The sequence below is a fragment of the Diplotaxodon limnothrissa genome, linkage group LG15 (assembly GCF_057381915.1).
Source record: "Diplotaxodon limnothrissa isolate DT_005_m linkage group LG15, D_limnothrissa_male_GT1.1, whole genome shotgun sequence".
Taxonomy (NCBI): Eukaryota; Metazoa; Chordata; class Actinopteri; order Cichliformes; family Cichlidae; genus Diplotaxodon; species Diplotaxodon limnothrissa.
This window is the reverse complement of record NC_140610.1, coordinates 36846479-36866639: the sequence shown is the minus strand read 5'-3', so window position 1 is coordinate 36866639 and position 20161 is coordinate 36846479. Positions and strand designations below refer to the sequence as shown.

Sequence of the window (20161 nt, the reverse complement as noted above, 5' to 3'; positions counted from 1 at the left end):
ACTAGGACTGGAGATGGTTGGCCACTAAACATTAAATAAATCAGTATAATGGTTCAAACCAAACTAGTGCATCAATACATGAATTAGTGTGTCAGTCTTTCACCTTTTCTATAATGTTTCAGTATTTTGTGTGCATTCAGGGTGCTGAATTTTTATAATGCTCCAACTCATGCAGCTGAAGACTTCTAATTATCTCCCCTGAGGTGTACCGGTGCATGTCTGCATGTAAACTGTCTTTTTCAATATTAAATTCATCATCAGCAGTATAAATGAATCACATAAGGTTGGTTTCTTTTGGCACATGACTTAATAACATGCTACATGTTTCAGTCTTTAACATATGCTGCGATTTTCCGTCCTTATACTCTCGTAAATTGCCGACTATTAATATTTTCAGTATTTTATAATTGTCCGTGTGTCCAATAAGACAGCGTCCCTATATCATCTTTGTTTTGGTATAATGCTGTCTGCGCTTCCTGTGAATACTCTAACCCAGTTTTAAGGATTTTCATTTACATATCTTCAACTTTATGTGCGTGAGTGTTGAAAATGTCAAAAGTGCTGTGTTCATAACATCCGTTTTCTCCGTTCTCCGTTAACATCCGTTCTCTTCTTTGCTGTTCTTTCTTGTTACTACTCGCTGCTGCAACAGCGGTTTCCCCACAGGGATCATTAAAGCTACATAACTTCACACACTGGCAGCCCCGAATGAAAGGGAAACATGTTTGAATTTTTTTTTGCTTTTTTATGAAATATCTTGTAAGCACACAGTGTGTTCGTGGGCAGCGGTCTTTGCCAGAAATGTATTTTTTTGGAAACTTGCATGCACACGACTCAGCTTCCACTATACAGGTTGTACGGTAGTGTTATGCAGTTTCTGTGCTGTGCAGTCTACGGCAGGCCCCAAGAGGAAAACACATGTCAACACCCACGCTGCTAAAATTAAGTTTTAGTTTGTCACACATACTCAGAGTGTAGACTGGGTACTGCTGAATTAAGGTTGTTATGCTTTTACCACCACGGCTGGCAGAGTGCCGTTTGCGTGGTGTTTTATGGGTGTGCAGCGCCAGAATGAGTTGGAGCGATCCATTTGACGTCAGACTGCAGTGCATTTCGGCAGCTAATTTTCTAATAACCGAGGCATCTTCTCTGTTTCTGCATCATTTATATACCTGAGAGCGGTGTTCACAGACAGGGTTCCTCTTAAAATGCTATTGCATTGCTGAGGATAGGCCACTACATTTATCCTTACTGGATTGAGCATCATGACTGGGCTTCCCAAATCCACACTGCTCATCAAACTATTGCAAATTGTCCTGACTGGCCAGCATCGAGAGGAAGTCGAGGCACTACGGTTCCTGCCTGATGCGATTTATTGCCCTGCACACAACAGACTAATGGCCCATTGGCTGCAAACAGGGAGCAAAAAGAGGCTGCTGCTGCTGTTAATGAGGACTGTCTGTGAGAAGAGAGTGGAGAGGAAGAGTTAAAAAGAGGTGAAGACCGAGAGAGAGAAGAGAGAGGGAGGGAAGGAGAGGGGGACGGCAGATGGAGTGAAGGGGTGAGAGTGAAAACGAGAGACAGATCGTGACGATGAGCTGAGAAAGGGACTGAGACAGGAGTGGAGAGTGGGAGGAGAATGAGAGAGAACAAATGTAGAAGATAGACAATAGAGAGGCAGAAGCTGTGTGAGAGAGAGAATTGGGGAAATTGAGAAACAATAGTACTGAGTGGTAAAAAATAGCATGTTAATGTAATGTGATTACTTTTCCGGTAATTACAAGCAGAAGCTGTAACAATTCACTTACTGCATCACTGTCAGTAATCACACTAATACCCCCTAAAGTTTGGGAATTTTGGTGGTCAGCTTGTTTTCTTTTTTACTAGGAATTATATGGGAGGGCCGGCATTCATTTAATCACTGTGTTCAGGGAGAGACTGCTGTGGGGCCTGTTAGGTTGGAGTAGTGGGTAAAAGAAGCAGAAAGCAGCTAGCCTCGAGCAAAGTCTTTATTTAATGCCATAGCTGCCTTGTTTCATGTTGGATCTTAAGCACTGGTAGGCTTGCAGAGCTCACTGTGTTTTTCACTCCTCTGCGAATTGCTACCTTATCGTGGTGGAGGGTTTTGTGTGCCCCAGGGATCCCAGGGGCTATGTTGTCTGGGGGCTTTTGCCCCTGGTAGGGTTTCCCATGGCAAATTAGTCCTGGGTGAAGGACCAGAAAAGACCATCGAGGGAACAGTTCACTCTGCCCGGGATAGGGTTACCGGGGCCCTGCCCTGGAGCCAGGCCTGGGGGAAGGTGCCCAAGGGCAAGCTTCTGGTGGCTGGGCCTTAGTCCATGGGGCCCAGCCGGGCACAGCCCGAAAAAGGGACATGAGCCCATCTTCCTGCAGGCCCACCACCTGCAGGAGGCACCGCAGGGGTCGGGTGCAATGTGAGTCGGGCAGCGGCCAGGAGCGAAGGCCCTGGCAGACCGATCCCCGTGAACCAAGACTGGCAATTAGGACATGGAATGTCACCTCTCTGGTGGGGAAAGAGCCTAAGCTAGTGCGCGAGGATGACAGGTACCGGCTAGATATAGTCGGGCTCACCTCAACGCATGGCCTGGGCTCCAGAACCAGTCTCCTGGAAAGGGGCTGGACTCTGTCTCAGTCTGGAGTTGCCCCTGGTGAGAGGTGTCGGGATGTGGCGAGTATCTTAGTATCCCCTCAGCTTGCTGCTGGTATGTTGGGGTTTCTCCCAGTGAACGAGAGGGTTTGTTCCCTTCGCCTTCGGGTCAGGGAACGGGTCCTGACTGTTGTCTGTGCTTATGCGCCAAACGGCAGTTCAGAGTACCCAGCCTTTTTGGAGTCCCTGAGTGGGGCACTGGAGGGTGCTCCTCCTGGGGACTTTGTTGTCCTACTGGGAGACTTCATTGCTCACGTGGGCAACAACAGTGAGACCGGGAAGGGCGTGATTGGGAGGAACGGCCTCACGGATCTGAACCCGAGCGGTGTTTTGTTATTGGACTTCTGTGCAAACCACAGATTGGCCATAATAAACACCATGTTCGAACATAAGAGTGTCCATAAGTGCACGTGGCACCAGGACACTCTAGGCCACACGTCGATGATCGATTTTGTAATCGTATCACCAAACCTGAGGCCATATGTTTTGAACACTCGGGTAAAGAGAGGGGCTGAGCTGTCAACTGATCACTACCTGGTGGTGAGTTGGATTAGGTGGTGAGGGAGGACACTGGACAGACCTGGCGCACCCAAACGTACAGTGAAGGTGTGCTGGGAACGTCTAGCAGAGGCCCCGGTTCACGAGATCTTCAACGCACACCTCCGCAGAGCTTCAACAGCATTCCGAGGGAGACTGGGGACATTGAGTCCAACTGGACCATGTTCAGCACCTCCATTGCCGAAGCCACTGCACGGAGCTGCGGCCGCAAGGTAGTTGGTGCCTGTCGTGGTGGTAACCCCGAACCAAATGGTGGACACCTGAGGTGAGGTGAGCCAACAAGCTGAAGAAGGAGTCCTACCGGGCTTGGTTAGCCTATGGGACTCCAGAGGCAGCTGATAGGTACCTACAGGCCAAGTGGAATGCGGCGGTGGCAGAAGCAAAAACTCGGGTGTGGGAGGAGTTCAGAGAGGCCATGGAAAAAGACTTTCGGACTGCCTCTAAGAGATTCTGGCAAACCGTCAGGCGACTCAGGTGGGGAAAGCGGTGTTCTACCTGCACTGTGTATAGTGCGGGTGGAGTGCTGCTAACTTCGACTGAGAAAATTGTCAGGCGGTGGAAGGAATACTTCGAGGACCTCCTCAATCCCACTGGCACGTCTTCCGTGGCAGAAGCAGAGTCTGGGGACAAAGGAGATGACTCTCCCAATCTCTGGGGGCGTGGTAACTGAGGCAGTTAAATAACTTCTTGGTGGCAGAGGCCCTGGTGTGGATGAGGTCCGCCCCAAGTTCCTGAAGGCTCTGGATGTTGTAGGGCTGTCTTGGTTGACACATCTCTGCAATGTTGGGTGGGGATCAGGGGCAGTACCCATGGACTGGCAGACAGGGGTGGTGGTCTCCATCTTTAAGAAAGGGGACTGGAGGGTGTATTCCAACTACAGGGGAATCACACTCCTTAGCCCCCCTGGGAAAGTCTATGCCAGGGTGCTGGAGAGGAGAGTTCGTCCGTTAGTCGAACCTCGGATACAGGAGGAACAATGCAGTTTTCGCCCTGGTCGTGGAACACGAGGATACTCGAGGGCGCGTGGGAGTTTGCCCAACCAGTCTACTAGTCTGTTTTGTGGACTTGGAGAAGGCATTCGACCGTGTTCCTCGGGGGGTCCCTTGGGGGGTGTTCCGGGAGTATGGGGTGTCTGGCCCATTGCTACAGGCCATTCAGTCCTTATCTCGTTCCTGGTGGGTGATGGGGTCCACCAGGGCTGCCCTTTGTCAGCGATTCTGTTCATAATTTTTATGGATAGAATTTCTAGGCATAGCCAAGTGGCGGAAGGCTTTCACTTTGGTGGTCTCAGGATATCATCTCTGCTTTTCGCAGATGATGTGGTCCTGTGGGCTTCATCGGGTGATGGCCTCCAGCTCGCCTTGGAATGGTTGGCAGCCGAGTGTGAAGCGGTGGGAATGAGAAACAGCACCTCCAAATCTGAGGCCATGATCCTCAGCCGGAAAAGGGTGGAGTGTCCACTCCGGGTCAGGGACGAGACCCTGCCCCAAGTGGAGGTGTCAGGGCTCTGTATGCGGGCAGGCGGAGATGAGGATCCAAATGCAGGACTTGGAAACAGAATGCAACTCAAAAACCTCAGCTTTATTGCTGGCACGAAAACAAAACAGGAAGTGAACAATGAATACTGAGAACCAAAACACACAGGCACAATCTGAGGGTACAACGCGACAGAGAGCAAAGGCAAACACAGGGCTTATATACACAGGGGAGTAATCAGGGAATGGAAAACAGGAGGGAAGCACAGCTGGGAGAGATAGGTCAAACGAGACAGGGGGAGTGAAGTTAGACACACTGACATAAGACGTAACCCTTCAAAATAAAACAGGAAACTATTCTCAAAGACTAAGAAGCGCGGACTTAAACAGAAGGAACACACGGGCAGAAAAGACTAAGCACAGAAGTAAACCTAAACTAAACATGAGGGCATAAGAACAAAACCTAAGAACTAAACCCTAAACCAGAATAAGCTGGAACATAGAATAATAATAATCAACACAGGATAACTCAAAAATCAGATCATGAATAATAATACAGAAGAATACCAAAAACATAAGAAACTGAAAATGCTGGATCAGAATGACCCAGAACCGTGACAGGAGGAGTTTAAGTATCTCAGGGTCTTGTTCCATCACAAGCTGCGGGTAGTGTCCAAAAGAACGAGATTGCGAATACAAGCAGTGGATATGGGTTTTCTCCGAAGGGTGGCTGGCCTCTCCCTTAGAGATAGGGTGAGAAGTTTGGCCATTCGGGAGGGGCACCTCCACATCGAAAGGAGCCAGTTGAGGTGGTTCGGGCATCTGACAAGGATGCCCCATGGGTGCCTCCTGGGTGAGGTTTTCCGGGCATGTCCCACCGGGAAGAGGCCCCGGGGCAGACTCGGGACACGCTGGAGAAATTATATCTCTCGGCTGGCCTGGGAACGCCCTGGTGTTCCCCCGGATAAGCTGGAGGAGGTGGCTGGGGAGAGGGAGGTCTGGGCTTCTCTGCTTAGGCTGCTGCCCCCGCAGCCCGGCCCCGGATAAGCGGAAGAAAATGGATGGATGGGACTGTGTTTTTCAGATTTGAAGATCTCAGCAGACGAGAGTCCTGGAGCTCAGTCATCAGGCCACCAGATTTTGATGACCTCCAGATTTTAAACAGGCTGAACCGCTGTGAACCCAAATTTATAGTCTATAAATCTCTTTACAACACCCATGAGCATGTGGTAGGGACTAATAAATATGTGCATACTTATTCCTACTCCATTTCGGACCTGATGGTTGAGCGGTTATTTAATGGGATGTTATTTACTTTACTTGACCATATGTATGTCTGCATGTATATGCAGGTATCTGTTTCTATGTGTATTTGTATATTGTCCAGCATCACATCTAATTGATATCTGCTGGTACTGTAGTGTCACTGTTGCACAAGCTGAGAAAAATCTGTGCAAAGCTATTTTGTCAGTGTGTAGCTAGTCCTAATAAGACAGCATATTGGGACAACTTTCATATCACTGAAGGAAACTGAGTAGCAAAGAGTAGTTAAAAATAACTAGCTACTTTAACTATCCAACAAGTAAGTGAGTATTTGATGATACTTTTTGACCCATGCTAAAAGGACGGAGAAGAAAGTGACTGGAGAGACAAACACAGAACGGCATACAGTATTGGGGTGAGGAAACAACAAGAGGTGATAGATAAAATGAAGGAGCGAAGAAGAAAAGTGTAAAAGGAAACTAGAGAAGTGAGAGGAGTGAGTGTACTTAATACTGCATGATCCTTGTGACAGCTCCTGCTTTTATAACAGAGAGCACATGGTGGTCTGTTCAGTCTGACACACAGGCAGAGGGACTTGTCCATCCGTGTTCAAACAGCACGTATGGGTATACACTGACGCACACACACACTCAGGTTGAGTTGTAGTTTGTGGAGCATACAATGTCGTGTTTTCCATGCAGATCAGTGCCACAATTTAATTTAAACAACACCAGTGAAAACGGATGGTCAGTGTCCAACATGATTTTTTAAATTCAATTAGAAATAAAAGATGTGCCCTGAAATATTGGGACATGCAGTTATGGGAGCTGTCACTTCCCATCTTCTATTTTCATTTTCATAGACTTGCATTAAGATAACTCAAATATGATTACATGGAAGCGTTGTCCAGTATAGATTTTAGTTTGGAATTTTAGATATAAGAGTGGGACCTGGACCATCAAATCCAATTGATTCAATATGTATAGAGAATTCCTTTTTTATCAGAGGAACCTATGGCTCAGGTCGTACAGCATGTTTTCCACTAACATTTTGAAAATGGTGTGCAATGCTGGAATTTTTCGTATCAATCCAACACCGAGTAAATGCAGGGCCAGTATTAAGATACCAATAACAATACCATTGCTGTTCCCTTATTACTGTTCACTTATGTGTGGGAAAGAAGTGTGTCGTGATCTATGATTAATCATTGGTTTTAAATGAAGACATTTTAATGACAACTAAATCACTGTGATTTGTATTGTACACAAAAATTAGTGACCACATGTCGTGGTCCTGAGTGTGACGACTCAGTGTTTTGTATTTCTTTATAATATTTTATGTTGTTGTTTATTCTGATTATATATTCCGTTAAGATTTGCCATTTGTTAGGTTTCTGTTTTGTGCCTGCCCTGGTCCCACTTCTCTGTGTTCCCTCTGTCCATGTCCATGATGTTATTATGTCTGCTCATGAGTCTGTATCTGATAAGTTCTGTGTCTCGTCTGGATCTCTGTGTGTACTTCCTGTTTTACTTTGTAGGTCTGTGCCTTAGTGATGGGATTTCCGGCTCTTTTTAGAGAACCCGGCTCTTTTGGCTCGGCTCACTAAAAAGAGCCGGCTCTTTCGGCTCCCAACCGGCTCTTCAGGTTGTTTTGTTGCTTTAATTAATTTATTATTAACAACAATATAAAATTATGCACAAAAGGAATTACTAATGTTAAAAAAACGTGGTTTTATTTATATGTGTTTATATATAAATATATACGGTGGCCCCTAGAGACAAAGCACGTACAAACTCCAAAAAGCACGTACAAATTCCAAAGCACATTTCTAGCGTTAACTGAACTTCCAAAACAGAGCTACCTAGATCACTTAAATTACACAATTGAAAGCGTATGTGTATTGTTCAGTGTTGGGACTAACGCGTTATTAAGTAACGCGTTACAGTAACTACGTTATTATTGTGGTAACGAGCACGGTAACTAGTTATTATGCCAAAACCGGGAACGCGTTACTCGTTACTGGGATTTAGATAGGCCCGTTATTCGTTACTTCGTGTGGTGGCTATCGCGGAGCTTCCACAGATTCAATAACATTAGCAAGTGGTGGAAGCCAGCAGGTGGATGAAGGAAAAGGGAGGCAAGAGGAGAGACCCGAAGCGGCCGCTGGTCCGAGAGTGTCAGGTGAACTGAACTTCAGGTAAGAAGTTATGACCTGCAGTCTCTCTGGGTCAGATATGAACCAAGTTTAGGTGGAGTTTATTTTCGTTGTGCTGACTTTTTCGTACTGCGTGCTAGCTAGCATGACGGAGTTTCTACACTGTAATCCCAAAAGTTATTTGCATTCAAATGGTTTAGCTATCGCTGACAGTAATTAATTTTCTTTGTAAAACTAAAATCATTTAACTGTGTCAGACAGAACTCATTGGTGGAAGCTTTTTGCACTTAACCTATATTGTTTTGCATGTGATGCACTAAAATGAATACATTTAACATGGTCCTTTCTATTTTAAGTTTATTCTAATAAATAGTTTAAGTTCAATTTTTTATAAGAGAATAAGTTTTAAACTCAACACTCAAATAATAAAAGTAAATTTGATGTTTACTGATCATGTTTAGTTGAAAGCACTTTCACTATTTTTAAGTTTTTGTTGCCCCTCCCATATTTTTCCCAGCACTGGAACCGAAGAGACGTCTGGACTTGTTTGTCAGGAAAAATTAAGACAAGTCGTTTTTGGTGGTTTTGCCTGGGATTGGACATGTTTGTTTCAGTCTAAAGTCGATAGGGAGTACTTTTCCTCAAACCTCCACGCAAACTGGTGAGTTAAATCTTTGTATTTCAACTTTAAGCAAAAATAGTTGCATGTTACATTACGCAAATGTGCACGCTAATTCAATCTACAGTGAACCCTCGTTTACCGCGGGGGTTACGTCCCAAAAACAACCCGCAATAAGTGAAATCCGCAAAGTAGTGAAAAGTATTTATTATAAATGTTTTAAGGCTGTAACCCTCACAGCCTTAACCCCTGCTCATGCGTAATGGTTCTAGCATCTTCCTCGTCCATCCAAACCCATCCATTGTGTGATGTGAGCACATCCAAACCGTGTTCAGGGTTAGCCCGGGTCCGGACTCCGGCCCCGGTCAGAGGAGGAGGACCAGAGCACGGCCGGGCACCTCCAGCCGTTCACACGGACAAATAAACCTGTCATTATTCTCTGCACAGCCGCGCTCTGACGCTCAGCCCCTCGCTGAGGCTCGAGGGGCTGAACACCGCTCCTCTGCACCTGTACGGCCTCTCGTAAAGTTTACTTTATTAACATGTGCGCCGCTGCAGCGCCATACAGAGCTGAGCAGCGTCTCGTCCTCGGCCCTCGCTGCTCCGTGCGGTACATCGTACTGAACTCTGCAAACGGGACTCGTGTTTCAGAAAAACTCGTGTTTTTTCCTCTCTCTGGACTTAACACTTTACTGAGGTTTGGATGTGACAATAATAATAATAAACAGCATTTATAGAAATACAATACTTTGACCTTTTATACTTGTGTTACTCTCCACCAACAGGTTAACTCACAGTTTTTTCCCCCCCTCTGTAGAATGCTGCTGATGGTGACCTTGAAATCCCAATAGGAATCATCTTCAATGGTGAAAACGGAAGTCCAGAGCAAGAACTGAACCCCTCCCAGCTGGGGATCCTTCTAGAGGGCAATGTGGTAATGGATTCCATCTGCAGTCTTCCTTTGGCAATGTGTCTCCTGTTTGGACTGACTTATGCACTCCACTTGGAGTACCCAAAGTGCATGAAGAATACATTCCTGTTTATCCAGCAGATTATGCTGAATCTGGGACGAAACGATCCTCCTCCAAAACTCCAAAGGCTAAAAAATGAGCTTTCAATGTGTGCATAGATACATTGAATGTTCACTCTTCATTGAGCAGCTTTTTCCCAAGTTCAGGAAGTCATTATTGTGTTTGTAATTGTCTTTTTTTGTTTTTAGTGGATGGCAAAACCAGGGCTTAAAGGAGTAGTTCACTGATTTTACATACTGAGATATGTTCTTACCTTAGCTTTGAAGAGTTGATGCATACCTGTCTTGTCTTTGTGCGAGAGAAAGGCTCTCCCATATATTCCAACTACCTCCACTTTTTGCTCCTTTTAGAAGCTACCGAGCTCCTCCACGTTTTCCCTATTTATGTAAAATTACATGAAAAGTTACACTATCTAAGTTTAGTTTCACTAAATTTAACGTATAGATTTTTTAAGCCGATAAAAAGGGGCACTATATTACAAGCGCGCAGTAACCCTAGTGCACTCTGGAGCATAGACTGAGTTACTGGGGGGATGAAGAAGTGCTCCTACAGTGTTATTACACCTTGTAATATAGAGTCCCTTCTTATTGGCTTAGAAAATCCACACGTTAAATTTAGTTAAACTAAACTTGGAGAGTGTCACTTTTCATGTAATTTTACATAAATAGGGAAGACGTGGAGGAGCTCGGTAGCTTCTAAAAGGAGCAAAAAGTGGAGGTAGTTGGAATATATCGTGGCTCAAGAGTTGGGAGTTCGCCTTGTAATCGGAAGGTTGCCGGTTCGAGCCCCGGCTTGGACAGTCTCGGTCGTTGTGTCTTTGGGCAAGACACTTCACCCGTTGCCTACTGGTGGTGGTCAGAGGGTCCGGTGGCGCCAGTGTCCGGCAGCCTCGCCTCTGTCAGTGCGTCCCAGGGCGGCTGTGGCTACAATGTAGCTTGCCATCACCAGTGTGTGAATGTGTGTGTGAATGGGTGGATGACAGGTTGTGTAAAGCCCTTTGGGGTCCTTAGGGACTAGAAAAGCGCTATACAAATACAGGCCATTTACCATTTATTTATTTTATATGGGAGAGGCTTTGCTCCATTTGCATGACTGAGGGCACGCACAAAGACAAGACTGGTACACATCAACTCATCAAAGCTGATTTTACATATCTTATTATGTAAAATCAGTGAACTATTCCTTTAATTTCATTGTCTCGCTGGGGCCATTCCTTATTCCATAGTTTTTATTTTTCCAAGTTAAAATATTTGTGAAAATAATTTTTACTGTTACAACTTGTTACCCAGAGTGTCGCACCAAAGTTCTTTACTTGTGATACATAGTTTTATCTGTTTAAAAGATTTGTTTTAAAGAAAATGTTTTATTGGAAGTCCAATTGTGCAAACAAAAAACTTACTATTCAAAAAAAACTACCTCAGAGACCACAAATAAATTCTTGTCAAAAAGTGGCTAGGAACAACTGAAATATTGTGTTTGTTTCTGAAAGAAATGTCTTCTTAGAAGCGCCATGTGTAAAAATTGGAATACTGTTCAAAGGAAAACAAAAGTCTTGCTTTGTTATAAATAAAGTAAAAAAACAAAAAACAAAAAACACTTTAGTGGTCTTTGGTTTTGAGTGTGTTTGCCTTGACATATTAAGTTTTAGTAATAATAATACATTTAATTAAAAGACGCTTTTAATTAAACACTACGCAAAAAAGTGAGTTTTGTAATATTAGCACCACTTAAACAATTTAGTTTTTTCTATTAGTATTAAGTTAACTGTACTTAAACAAATTATTTTTGAAATATTGAATACTTAAACACTTTAGGTAGCGATGACTCAATATAGTAAATTGTGACAATTTTACTTTTAAGTTTACTTGACTAAATCAGTTAATTTTTTGTTTTGGGTTGATTACTCAAATCATTTGAAGGGAATCGGTTTCCTCAAACGATTTAAGTGTATTGAACTTATCCGGGTTCACAGTGTATACAGCTGGGTGGGTGCTATGTTACTGATGTTGAACTTTATTTTGTTCATAAGGTTAATTATTAGAGTTGCCAACCGTCCCGTAAAAAACGGAATTGTCTCGTGGAGTGCTGGTGTTTAATGTGGGAAATCAAAATTTGGGTTAGCAAACCTGGGGAAAAGAAAACTGACTGCTTAAGTTGGAAAATTGTGAAGGAGTCTGAAACACTGCAAAAATAGAAACATATACAAAATCACACACACAAGCAGAACATGCATTAACCCTACTAACACTTCCAAACACAAGAGAGCTCATGAAGATTAGACGACATCTTAAGCATGTGAGTCTGTTTATCATCTTGTCCAATTCACTTAGTGTGATGCAAAGACCAGTGGACTCATAGCACATTAGTTAAGAAATGATCAAATAATAGCAGAGAAATGTGTAGGAAAGGCAGCTTCAAGAACACACACACACACACACACAAAGGCAAGGTACTCTTTGTGTGTATGTAGACGTCATATGTTAATGAACCTATGCATATTCATGTAACCTCAATAAAAGAGCAGTGTTACGGGAGAACGGACGAGAGCAACTGGGGTCAAGCGAAGGAACGGCATTTGTCCGGTTCTCTCCCGTGCACAAGGAACATGAAGAACTTTGCCTACTTCGTGTCTTGCTTGCTGTGTAATTATATTGTCTTCAACGTTCCAGCGAATAGGTTCAAGCTACAAACCTATCAATAAGAGTGCCTGCAAGTCTTAGTAAAGAAAAAAAATGATCAGACAAGTCACCGCAAATGGCGGCCCTGAGCCTGCTTATGTCAGAGGGCTTATACCATAAAAGGGGTCTTTGTCTTTTCCATGGCATCTAAGTGCTTGCTTAGAGGGAATCATCTAATTTTTTAGTTTTGATTAAAATAGATGACCCACTGTCACCATGGTGACACTAAAAATATTTAGGGCTATGCAAAGGCTGTTGGTAAATCACTTTGAACCGTGGCCTTTGCTGCAGAAGTCCTTTTTTTAGCCTACCCATCCATCCACCCACAGCTCTATCCTGCACAGCCACTAGAGGGCACTACCATGTGGAAAGCTCACTGTGGCGTGTGTTTAAATTGCACGTCCATGGTATTCTTTAGTACTTCCAGATGTGTATGATATTGGCATGCTTAACAATGTTGTATATTTGTGTTTCTCATGCTTGAGGCAATTATCCAAGTCGGATAAAAGACTGGTAAAAGGTAGACTATCAAAGAGCCACATTGTTCCCACCCATGCTTATTTTACACTTGCACACAGCAAGGCATTGTTCTCGAATATCAAAGTATCGTCACTGCCCCTCTTCATCCTTCTTTGTTCTTCTCTTTGTTCCGTTCACTCCTGCTTTTTCATTGAACTTCATTCGTCCTGATCTTTCCACAAAACTTTTCTTCCATCCTTTTCCTATGCAGCCGGCCCTGCCCCTCCCTTTACACCTGTTATTAACTTCTACATAAATATATCACTCACACTTTAATCTGGTCTGTAAACTACCTACTTTCCCAAAAATTGTATTTAGATTTGTTTGTTTGTTGGAGTAGTTTCTGTTTCCTGTGATGAAGCCTGCCATTGGTCGTTCTAGTGCGGGCCAACGGTCCTGTGCCTGTAATCATACAATCAGCGATGTCATCATCATCATGTGAGTACACCTATATCTCTTTATCGAGATTATGAATTGTAGGAGGTCAGCATAAACAAGATGTTTAGGGGTGTTGTTGCCAGATACACTTATGTGTTCCCTCTTTGCTCTTTCTCACTGCACAGTATTGCACACAGTGAGGAAGCACACTCAATGTGTGTGTGTGTGTGCCTGCCTGCCTGCCTGTAAGAGAGAGGAGACCTTCCCTCTTAACATATCTTTACATCTTCTGCCTTCAGCAGCTTGACTGGTTAAATACCCCTGACTTATCTGAGCACCTACTCAGACATGGTCATAAAGAATTACTCAGACACTCACGCACAAACGCGCGTACACACACACACAAAGTTTTTTTGTGGCTGAGCTTCAAGGCAGCCAAGCACATGACTCTTAAGCCTGAAGTGCTCACACTAATGTCATCAGCACTGTTAGAAAACTATGAGGTGCCGTAAGGGACATTATTACTGAAACGCTCTCACACACACTACTGAAACGCTCTCACACACACTACTGAAATTTTAGCTCTCACACACACACAACTGAAACGCTCTCACACACACAACTGAAACGCTCTCACACACACAACTGAAACGCTCTCACACACACACTACTGAAATTTTAGCTCTCACACACACTACTGAAATTTTAGCTCTCACACACACTACTGAAACGCTCTCACACACACTACTGAAACGCTCTCACACACACTACTGAAATTTTAGCTCTCACACACACTACTGAAACGCTCTCACACACACTACTGAAATTTTAGCTCTCACACACACTACTGAAACGCTCTCACACACACTACTGAAACGCTCTCACACACACTACTGAAACGCTCTCACACACACTACTGAAATTTTAGCTCTCACACACACTACTGAAACGCTCTCACACACACTACTAAAACGCTCTCACACACACACACAACTGAAATTTTAGCTCTCACACACACTACTGAAACGCTCTCACACACACTACTGAAACGCTCTCACACACACTACTGAAATTTTAGCTCTCACACACACTACTGAAACGCTCTCACACACACTACTGAAACGCTCTCACACACACTACTGAAATTTTAGCTCTCACACACACAACTGAAACGCTCTCACACACACAACTGAAACGCTCTCACACACACTACTGAAATTTTAGCTCTCACACACACTACTGAAATTTTAGCTCTCACACACACTACTGAAACGCTCTCACACACACTACTGAAAAGCTCTCACACACACTACTGAAATTTTAGCTCTCACACACACAACTGAAACGCTCTCACACACACTACTGAAAAACCAAGGCATTTCAGTTGAACAGGAAGGCATTTCAGTTGAACAGGAAGGCGTTTCAGTCGAACAGGAAGGCGTTTCAGTCGAACAGGAAGGCGTTTCAGTCGAACAGGAAGGCATTTCAGTTAAACAGGAAGGCATTTCAGTTAAACAGGAAGTTAATTCTTGACAAGGAAACTGAAGGAAAAAGTGTTAGATTTCAAACAAACCACCACACAGATGTCTACTCAGCAACCTGTTAGTTAGGGGTGGGTTTTTATAATCGATTTATTGATTAAAATCGATTCTGGCTTGGATAACGTGAAATCGATTCATTAAAATCCTGAATCGATTTTTTAATATAAATTTATTTTACCCGAAATGCCAGAATCTCTGGTGAAACCTCACAAAATTTCAACAACCACCAAACAGCTAAGACAGTAAATGAGAGCAGGTACACGGCTTCTGCACAAAGACGTAAACACACAGCGCGGACCCGCGGATCAGAATCAGTGAGATGTCGCCTTTCTCACCCGACAGCACGGACACGGTCGGGGCTGAAAGCCGACAGCTCGCTGACTCTGATCTGTCGGCAGGTCCGCGCTTTGTTTTCACGCCGTTTTTGCGCCGATTCTAAAGCTGTTAGTTTGATCTCTCTCCAAACAATATTGACTGAACCAGCAGCAAAAGAAGATCCAAACTGCGCTTCACATAAACATCGTCATGAATTCCCTCACTGTTTTGCTTCCACCACGATAAAATCGCACGTCATGCACAGCCCTCTCTCTCTCTCTTTCTCTCTCTCTGTACTTCAAGAACAGTTTCCCGTCTAAAAATCTGTTTTCTGTATTATTCGCTTGCTTGTTATGCACAAGTCTACTGTTGTTTACAGCGCAGTCGGCCGCTGTTTTTTTTTTTGTTTCATTTTACATACTTCCGAAAAGAAAACCTAATTTCTGCCGTTCAATACTGAATAAATTTAAACTTTTTTAAATTATGCAAAATGCAAAACGTTAGCCGTGTCTCTAATAAAACCGCTGTAACGTCAGAGGTAACGTTCATGGGGAGGACTAGGATTAGCTAATCAGAAGGCTAGTTCTGATTAGCGTCACCGCTGTCTCGGTGGAGTTTAATAAACTCGGCCGTCTGCTTCTTGCTATCTAAAATATAACCAGACACTGGTGTAAATTCTCGACTGTCTCATACTTCTGTTTAATAAGTTTTCTGTTTGACGTTTAGTCAGCTGTGTGAAAACCAAGGAGGAACCCACCCGGGGGATTAATAAAGTTTTATTTTATCTAATCTAATAACTTTAATCTCAGCCAAACCGATTTACTCACGAACAAACAAAACACTGAAAAAAGCCCAACAATAACATTTTTAGGTTGTCTAAGTGACTTATATATTACGTTTAACCCGAGCAGCGAAACTCCGCGGTGATCTGAAAATGATGTGCCGGGAGTTGTGCCGTTCTCGGCCGCATCAGTAACCCTCGAGCTCCCGGCTAGCTGTCGAGCTGGTGGGTAGCAGACGCCTCTGAAAACGTCGAAGCACTTTTGCAAATATGGGATATCTTGATAAACCGAGCAGATATTTGATGTTTACACAACTACTTTCTCGCCTGAAAATATGTTAAAAGTTTATTTTGTAACCCAGAAAGATTAGTATGAGTAATTTTAAAACTTAGTAGCGGCCGCCATTGCTGGAAACTGGAGTTTGGCTGGGCCGCGCTATGAATTCTGGGATATGGTAGTAATTTGGACAGCCTTCGGCGCGTCGCTGTGACGTAATCGGTCTACAAATGCGGCCTCAGGAGGATGCAGCCCATGAATTGTATAATATAATCGCAGTATAATCGCAGCCTTTGCGGTTAGAAAATTGCACTTGATCATGTCGCGATATTATCGCAAATGCGATATATCGTTCAGCCCTAATATGCAATGGCCCCGGCAATTCTCAAAGTGATTTTGGGAGACAACAGCAGTCAGAGGCTGACTTTTCACTGTGGACTTCCAGGATCCGTTATTGAACTTATTGAAGAAGTGCAAAGACAGTGTGGCCTCAATAATAGCAACTTCCGGCTTCAGTTCATGGATCCACTATTTGGGAATGAGTTCATGAACCTTACTTCAATGGATGAAATACAAGATAGGGGAACAATCAGAATGACTTCCCTGGCTGAAGGCTTAGCTACACAGTCTGCTGAGGCTGATGAAGCTGATGCTTCATGCAGTTTTGGTCTGGATGATTCCACCTCCCGGTTCAGTGGATGTGTTGATACAGACATACTCTCATCACCAGAATCTGAGGCATCCTGCTCATCAACCTCTAGGGCATTGTGGCCAAGCGTTTTCTGTGTTCCTGAGTTTGCCTTTGATGCAGAGCTAAAACTTGAGCGAGGCAATGCAGCATACAAAGAAAAGGGCACATTGCTTACTCCAGATCCTAAACTGAAGTCACAAATTCTTGAAGGCCTCATTCAAGAAATTGTCAGATACAAAGTTTATGTCACTGATAAAGACTTTAACACAGTTGGTGAGGCCCTCATCTCAAAACATCCTTGTCTCACTGAGAGGGGCTCCCTCACAGGATATGCTGGATGGAAAGCTAGCTTAAAGAATAAACTGGCAAGTTACCGCACTCAATTGAGAAAGTTAGGATGCCCTGAGGTGGTTATGAACTCTGTGACACAGAAACCAGGGGGCAATTCAAGTGCTGCTTTTGCCATTAAAAGACCACAGCGGTCTGAAGTAAACTATTGTCCCCCCTATCCGGTTGGAGAATCTGAAGATAGCCTTGAGACTGTGAGAGTGGAGCTTCTTTTAGATGTGAAGAAGACAAACAACCGGGAGGTGGTGAGAATGAAAATGGAGAAAACATTTGCATATAGGAGATGTGAAGTAGTTTGTGACACACCCATGATCAGCGACTTCCAGGCAAGATGGCCAGCACTCTTTGAAGTTAGCGAGGTATGTAATTTGTGAATTCTTTTGTGAAGATCATTGTGTTTTAATGGTATCCTGTAATAGAACATTGACAACATTTATGTTCTTTGCCAGGTTTGTGGAAAATGTCAGAAGTCATTTTGAATTATAAAGATTTTTTGTTATTGATTATAGCACCTGAAGCATACACTGTATATAAAAGATAGAAATGGTTTCTAGGTCTGCTGACTTTATCTTTGACCTCAGTAAACATGGTTTATGGTTCCTGAGTGTTTGTGGTCTAAGTTGCTAGTTTCACTGCCCGGCTTGGACAGTCTGGGTCGTTGTGTCCTTGGGCAAGACACTTCACCCATTGCCTACTGGTGGTGGTCAGAGGGCCCGGTGGCGCCAGTGTCCGGCAGCCTCGCCTCTGTCAGTGCACTCCAGGGTGGCTGTGGCTACAATGTAGCTGCCATCACCAGTGTGTGAATGTGTGTGTGGATGGGTGGATGACTGGATATGTAAAGCGCTTTGGGGTCCTTAGGGACTAGTAAAGCGCTATATAAATACAGGCCATTTACCATTTACCATTATGACATGGTGTTCATTGTACCCATTAATATGGAAAAGGACAGTGGACTAGTGTATGCTCATTGGCTAAATATTTTTGATTAACTAATGAGGGTACAGTGTCTCTTGGTTCCATAGGCAGATCTACACTGTGCTAATGACATGCTATTTAAAAGAAAGCTGGAAGGGCAACTGTGGAAACGCACAGCTTAAGACTTCAAATTAGAAATTAACAAGTGGTGACATCATTCTCTTTTTATATACAATCAGTGGTTATAAGCCACTTCTAACGCGAGCAGTTGTGTAACTTTTTTTCTTCTGGAAGCCTATCGAAATTAAGCTCTACTGATGGAGGGTTGTCAATCTGTGTGGCCTGTGACATTTTTCTTGTTGTAGGCTTTAGCTCAGGAGGTAGAGCAGGCCATCTACTGATCAGAAGCTTAGTGGTTTGATCCCTGGCTCCTCAGGTCTGCATGCCAAGTATCCTTCGGCTACAAGAGATACTAGCTACAAGAGATACTAGTGGGGGATACCACTGGCGGCCCCCAGTTTGTATGTCTTTTTTTTATTCTAAAATGAATAGACATATCTGAAAAGGATTAGACTATATTTAGCTATGAAACCTTGTTTTATCTACATGCTGACATGCCACAATTTCACTTTTTAATAGACACATTTAATAAATATTGGGGCCACCTTATGTATTAGACAAAATACTGTATGGCCTGGAAGTGTTTATAAAAACAATATTTATGAAATACTTGGATCCAGCTAACGTCTTTGTTTTGGATCATAGTTTAGCACAGTTCAGATGTTAGTATCTCCACGGTTATTGCTTTTGACAAAAATAACATAATAACCAAAAACCAGACTAAATCGACAAGCTTGTTTTGTGTCATTCACTTTGTAAAAAAATACTGCTTTATTCAGCGTCCTTTCTAAACCATGGCAAAATGTAGTTATCTACTAATAAATGGGTTGAATGTCACCTTAACCAAGAAAGAGATGCAGAGAATTGTCTATATGGGTTAGAGAAGATATTATGTTTAGGTGTTTTACCTTTTTTTTTTTTTCCTTCTACATGCATTAGGACCACGTGTTCTCTGAATGATGAGGTGTTCATAGTTGAACACGTCTTCATTCTCTGACAGCATTCTGCTTCTTTGCAATGACCAGTGTTCTGTTGAATTAAATTTTGGGAATGTGTATTTTCCAGGCCACAGATGAAGGAGTTATCCAACAATCTATTGAGGAAACAACCATGGGAATCTATATCATCAAATCAAGAGATGCCAGTGACAGCCCTGAGGACATTGGGATAGTCCTGGAAGGCCAGAGAGTCTTGCAGGATTTGGACAACTGTGCCCTAGCAGCTGCTATGCTATTTGGATTAATGTACACTTTGAACCTGACCTACCCACCAGAACTGAAGTATACCTTCGAGATATTCCAGAAACTGCTTATGGAGCTCGAAGGGAACAGCCTTTCAAAGAAGGCACAGGTTCTCAAGAACAGACTGTACGAGTGAACAGTTATGACATGGAAATAATATGTCTACCTCTCTGAATATGTTCCATTGATTCTTTTTTGCCAACACTGGTAAACTTACAGTATATAGTGAAACTGATCTTTCTCACAATTTTATAGGTTTTTACTGGTAGGAGCAACTTTCACTTTTAACTTTGGGGACATCATTACTATAGCATTCAATGTTCATTTTTCAAGCCATACTCTTTTGAGGAATAGTTTGTACTCTAGTGTTTTTTTTTTCTTGTCTTCTTGGTTTGTTTGTATTTCTCATCACATTGAGGCTGAGTGTGCCACACTTTCTGCTTCTACACAACAATTTTCAATCAAGGTGTATTGCCACTGACATTGCATGTAATTGCCAACTCAGTACCATTCAATTGTAAAATGATCGTTGCATCATTGCCATCACCAAAGTCATTTTGAAGCTGGTAACTGCTCTCAGGTCAAAAG

At 43.4% G+C, this 20161-nt stretch overlaps 1 protein-coding gene across 1 annotated transcript; it reads left to right on the top strand.

The window, feature by feature from the left end:
• Positions 1-2374: 2374 nt before the first annotated feature.
• LOC146617932 (uncharacterized) lies at positions 2375-19709 on the top strand. The gene is made up of 7 exons (XM_085373543.1): positions 2375-2565; positions 2827-2936; positions 4025-4149; positions 9186-9248; positions 9556-9672; positions 17054-17656; positions 19398-19709. The coding sequence occupies exons 1-7, from the start codon at positions 2375-2377 to the stop codon at positions 19707-19709; spliced, it is 1521 nt and encodes a 506-aa protein (XP_085229669.1).
• Positions 19710-20161: the final 452 nt, after the last annotated feature.

Coding starts and splice junctions, on each gene's coding strand:
- LOC146617932 (XM_085373543.1), top strand. CDS start 2,375: ATGAGCCCATCTTCCTGCAGGCCCACCACCTGCAGGAGGCACCGCAGG. Junction 2,937..4,024: donor TGCTCACGTGGGCAACAACA/GTGAGACCGGGA, acceptor GGTGGGGATCAG/GGGCAGTACCCATGGACTGG. Junction 17,657..19,397: donor CACTCTTTGAAGTTAGCGAG/GTATGTAATTTG, acceptor TGTATTTTCCAG/GCCACAGATGAAGGAGTTAT.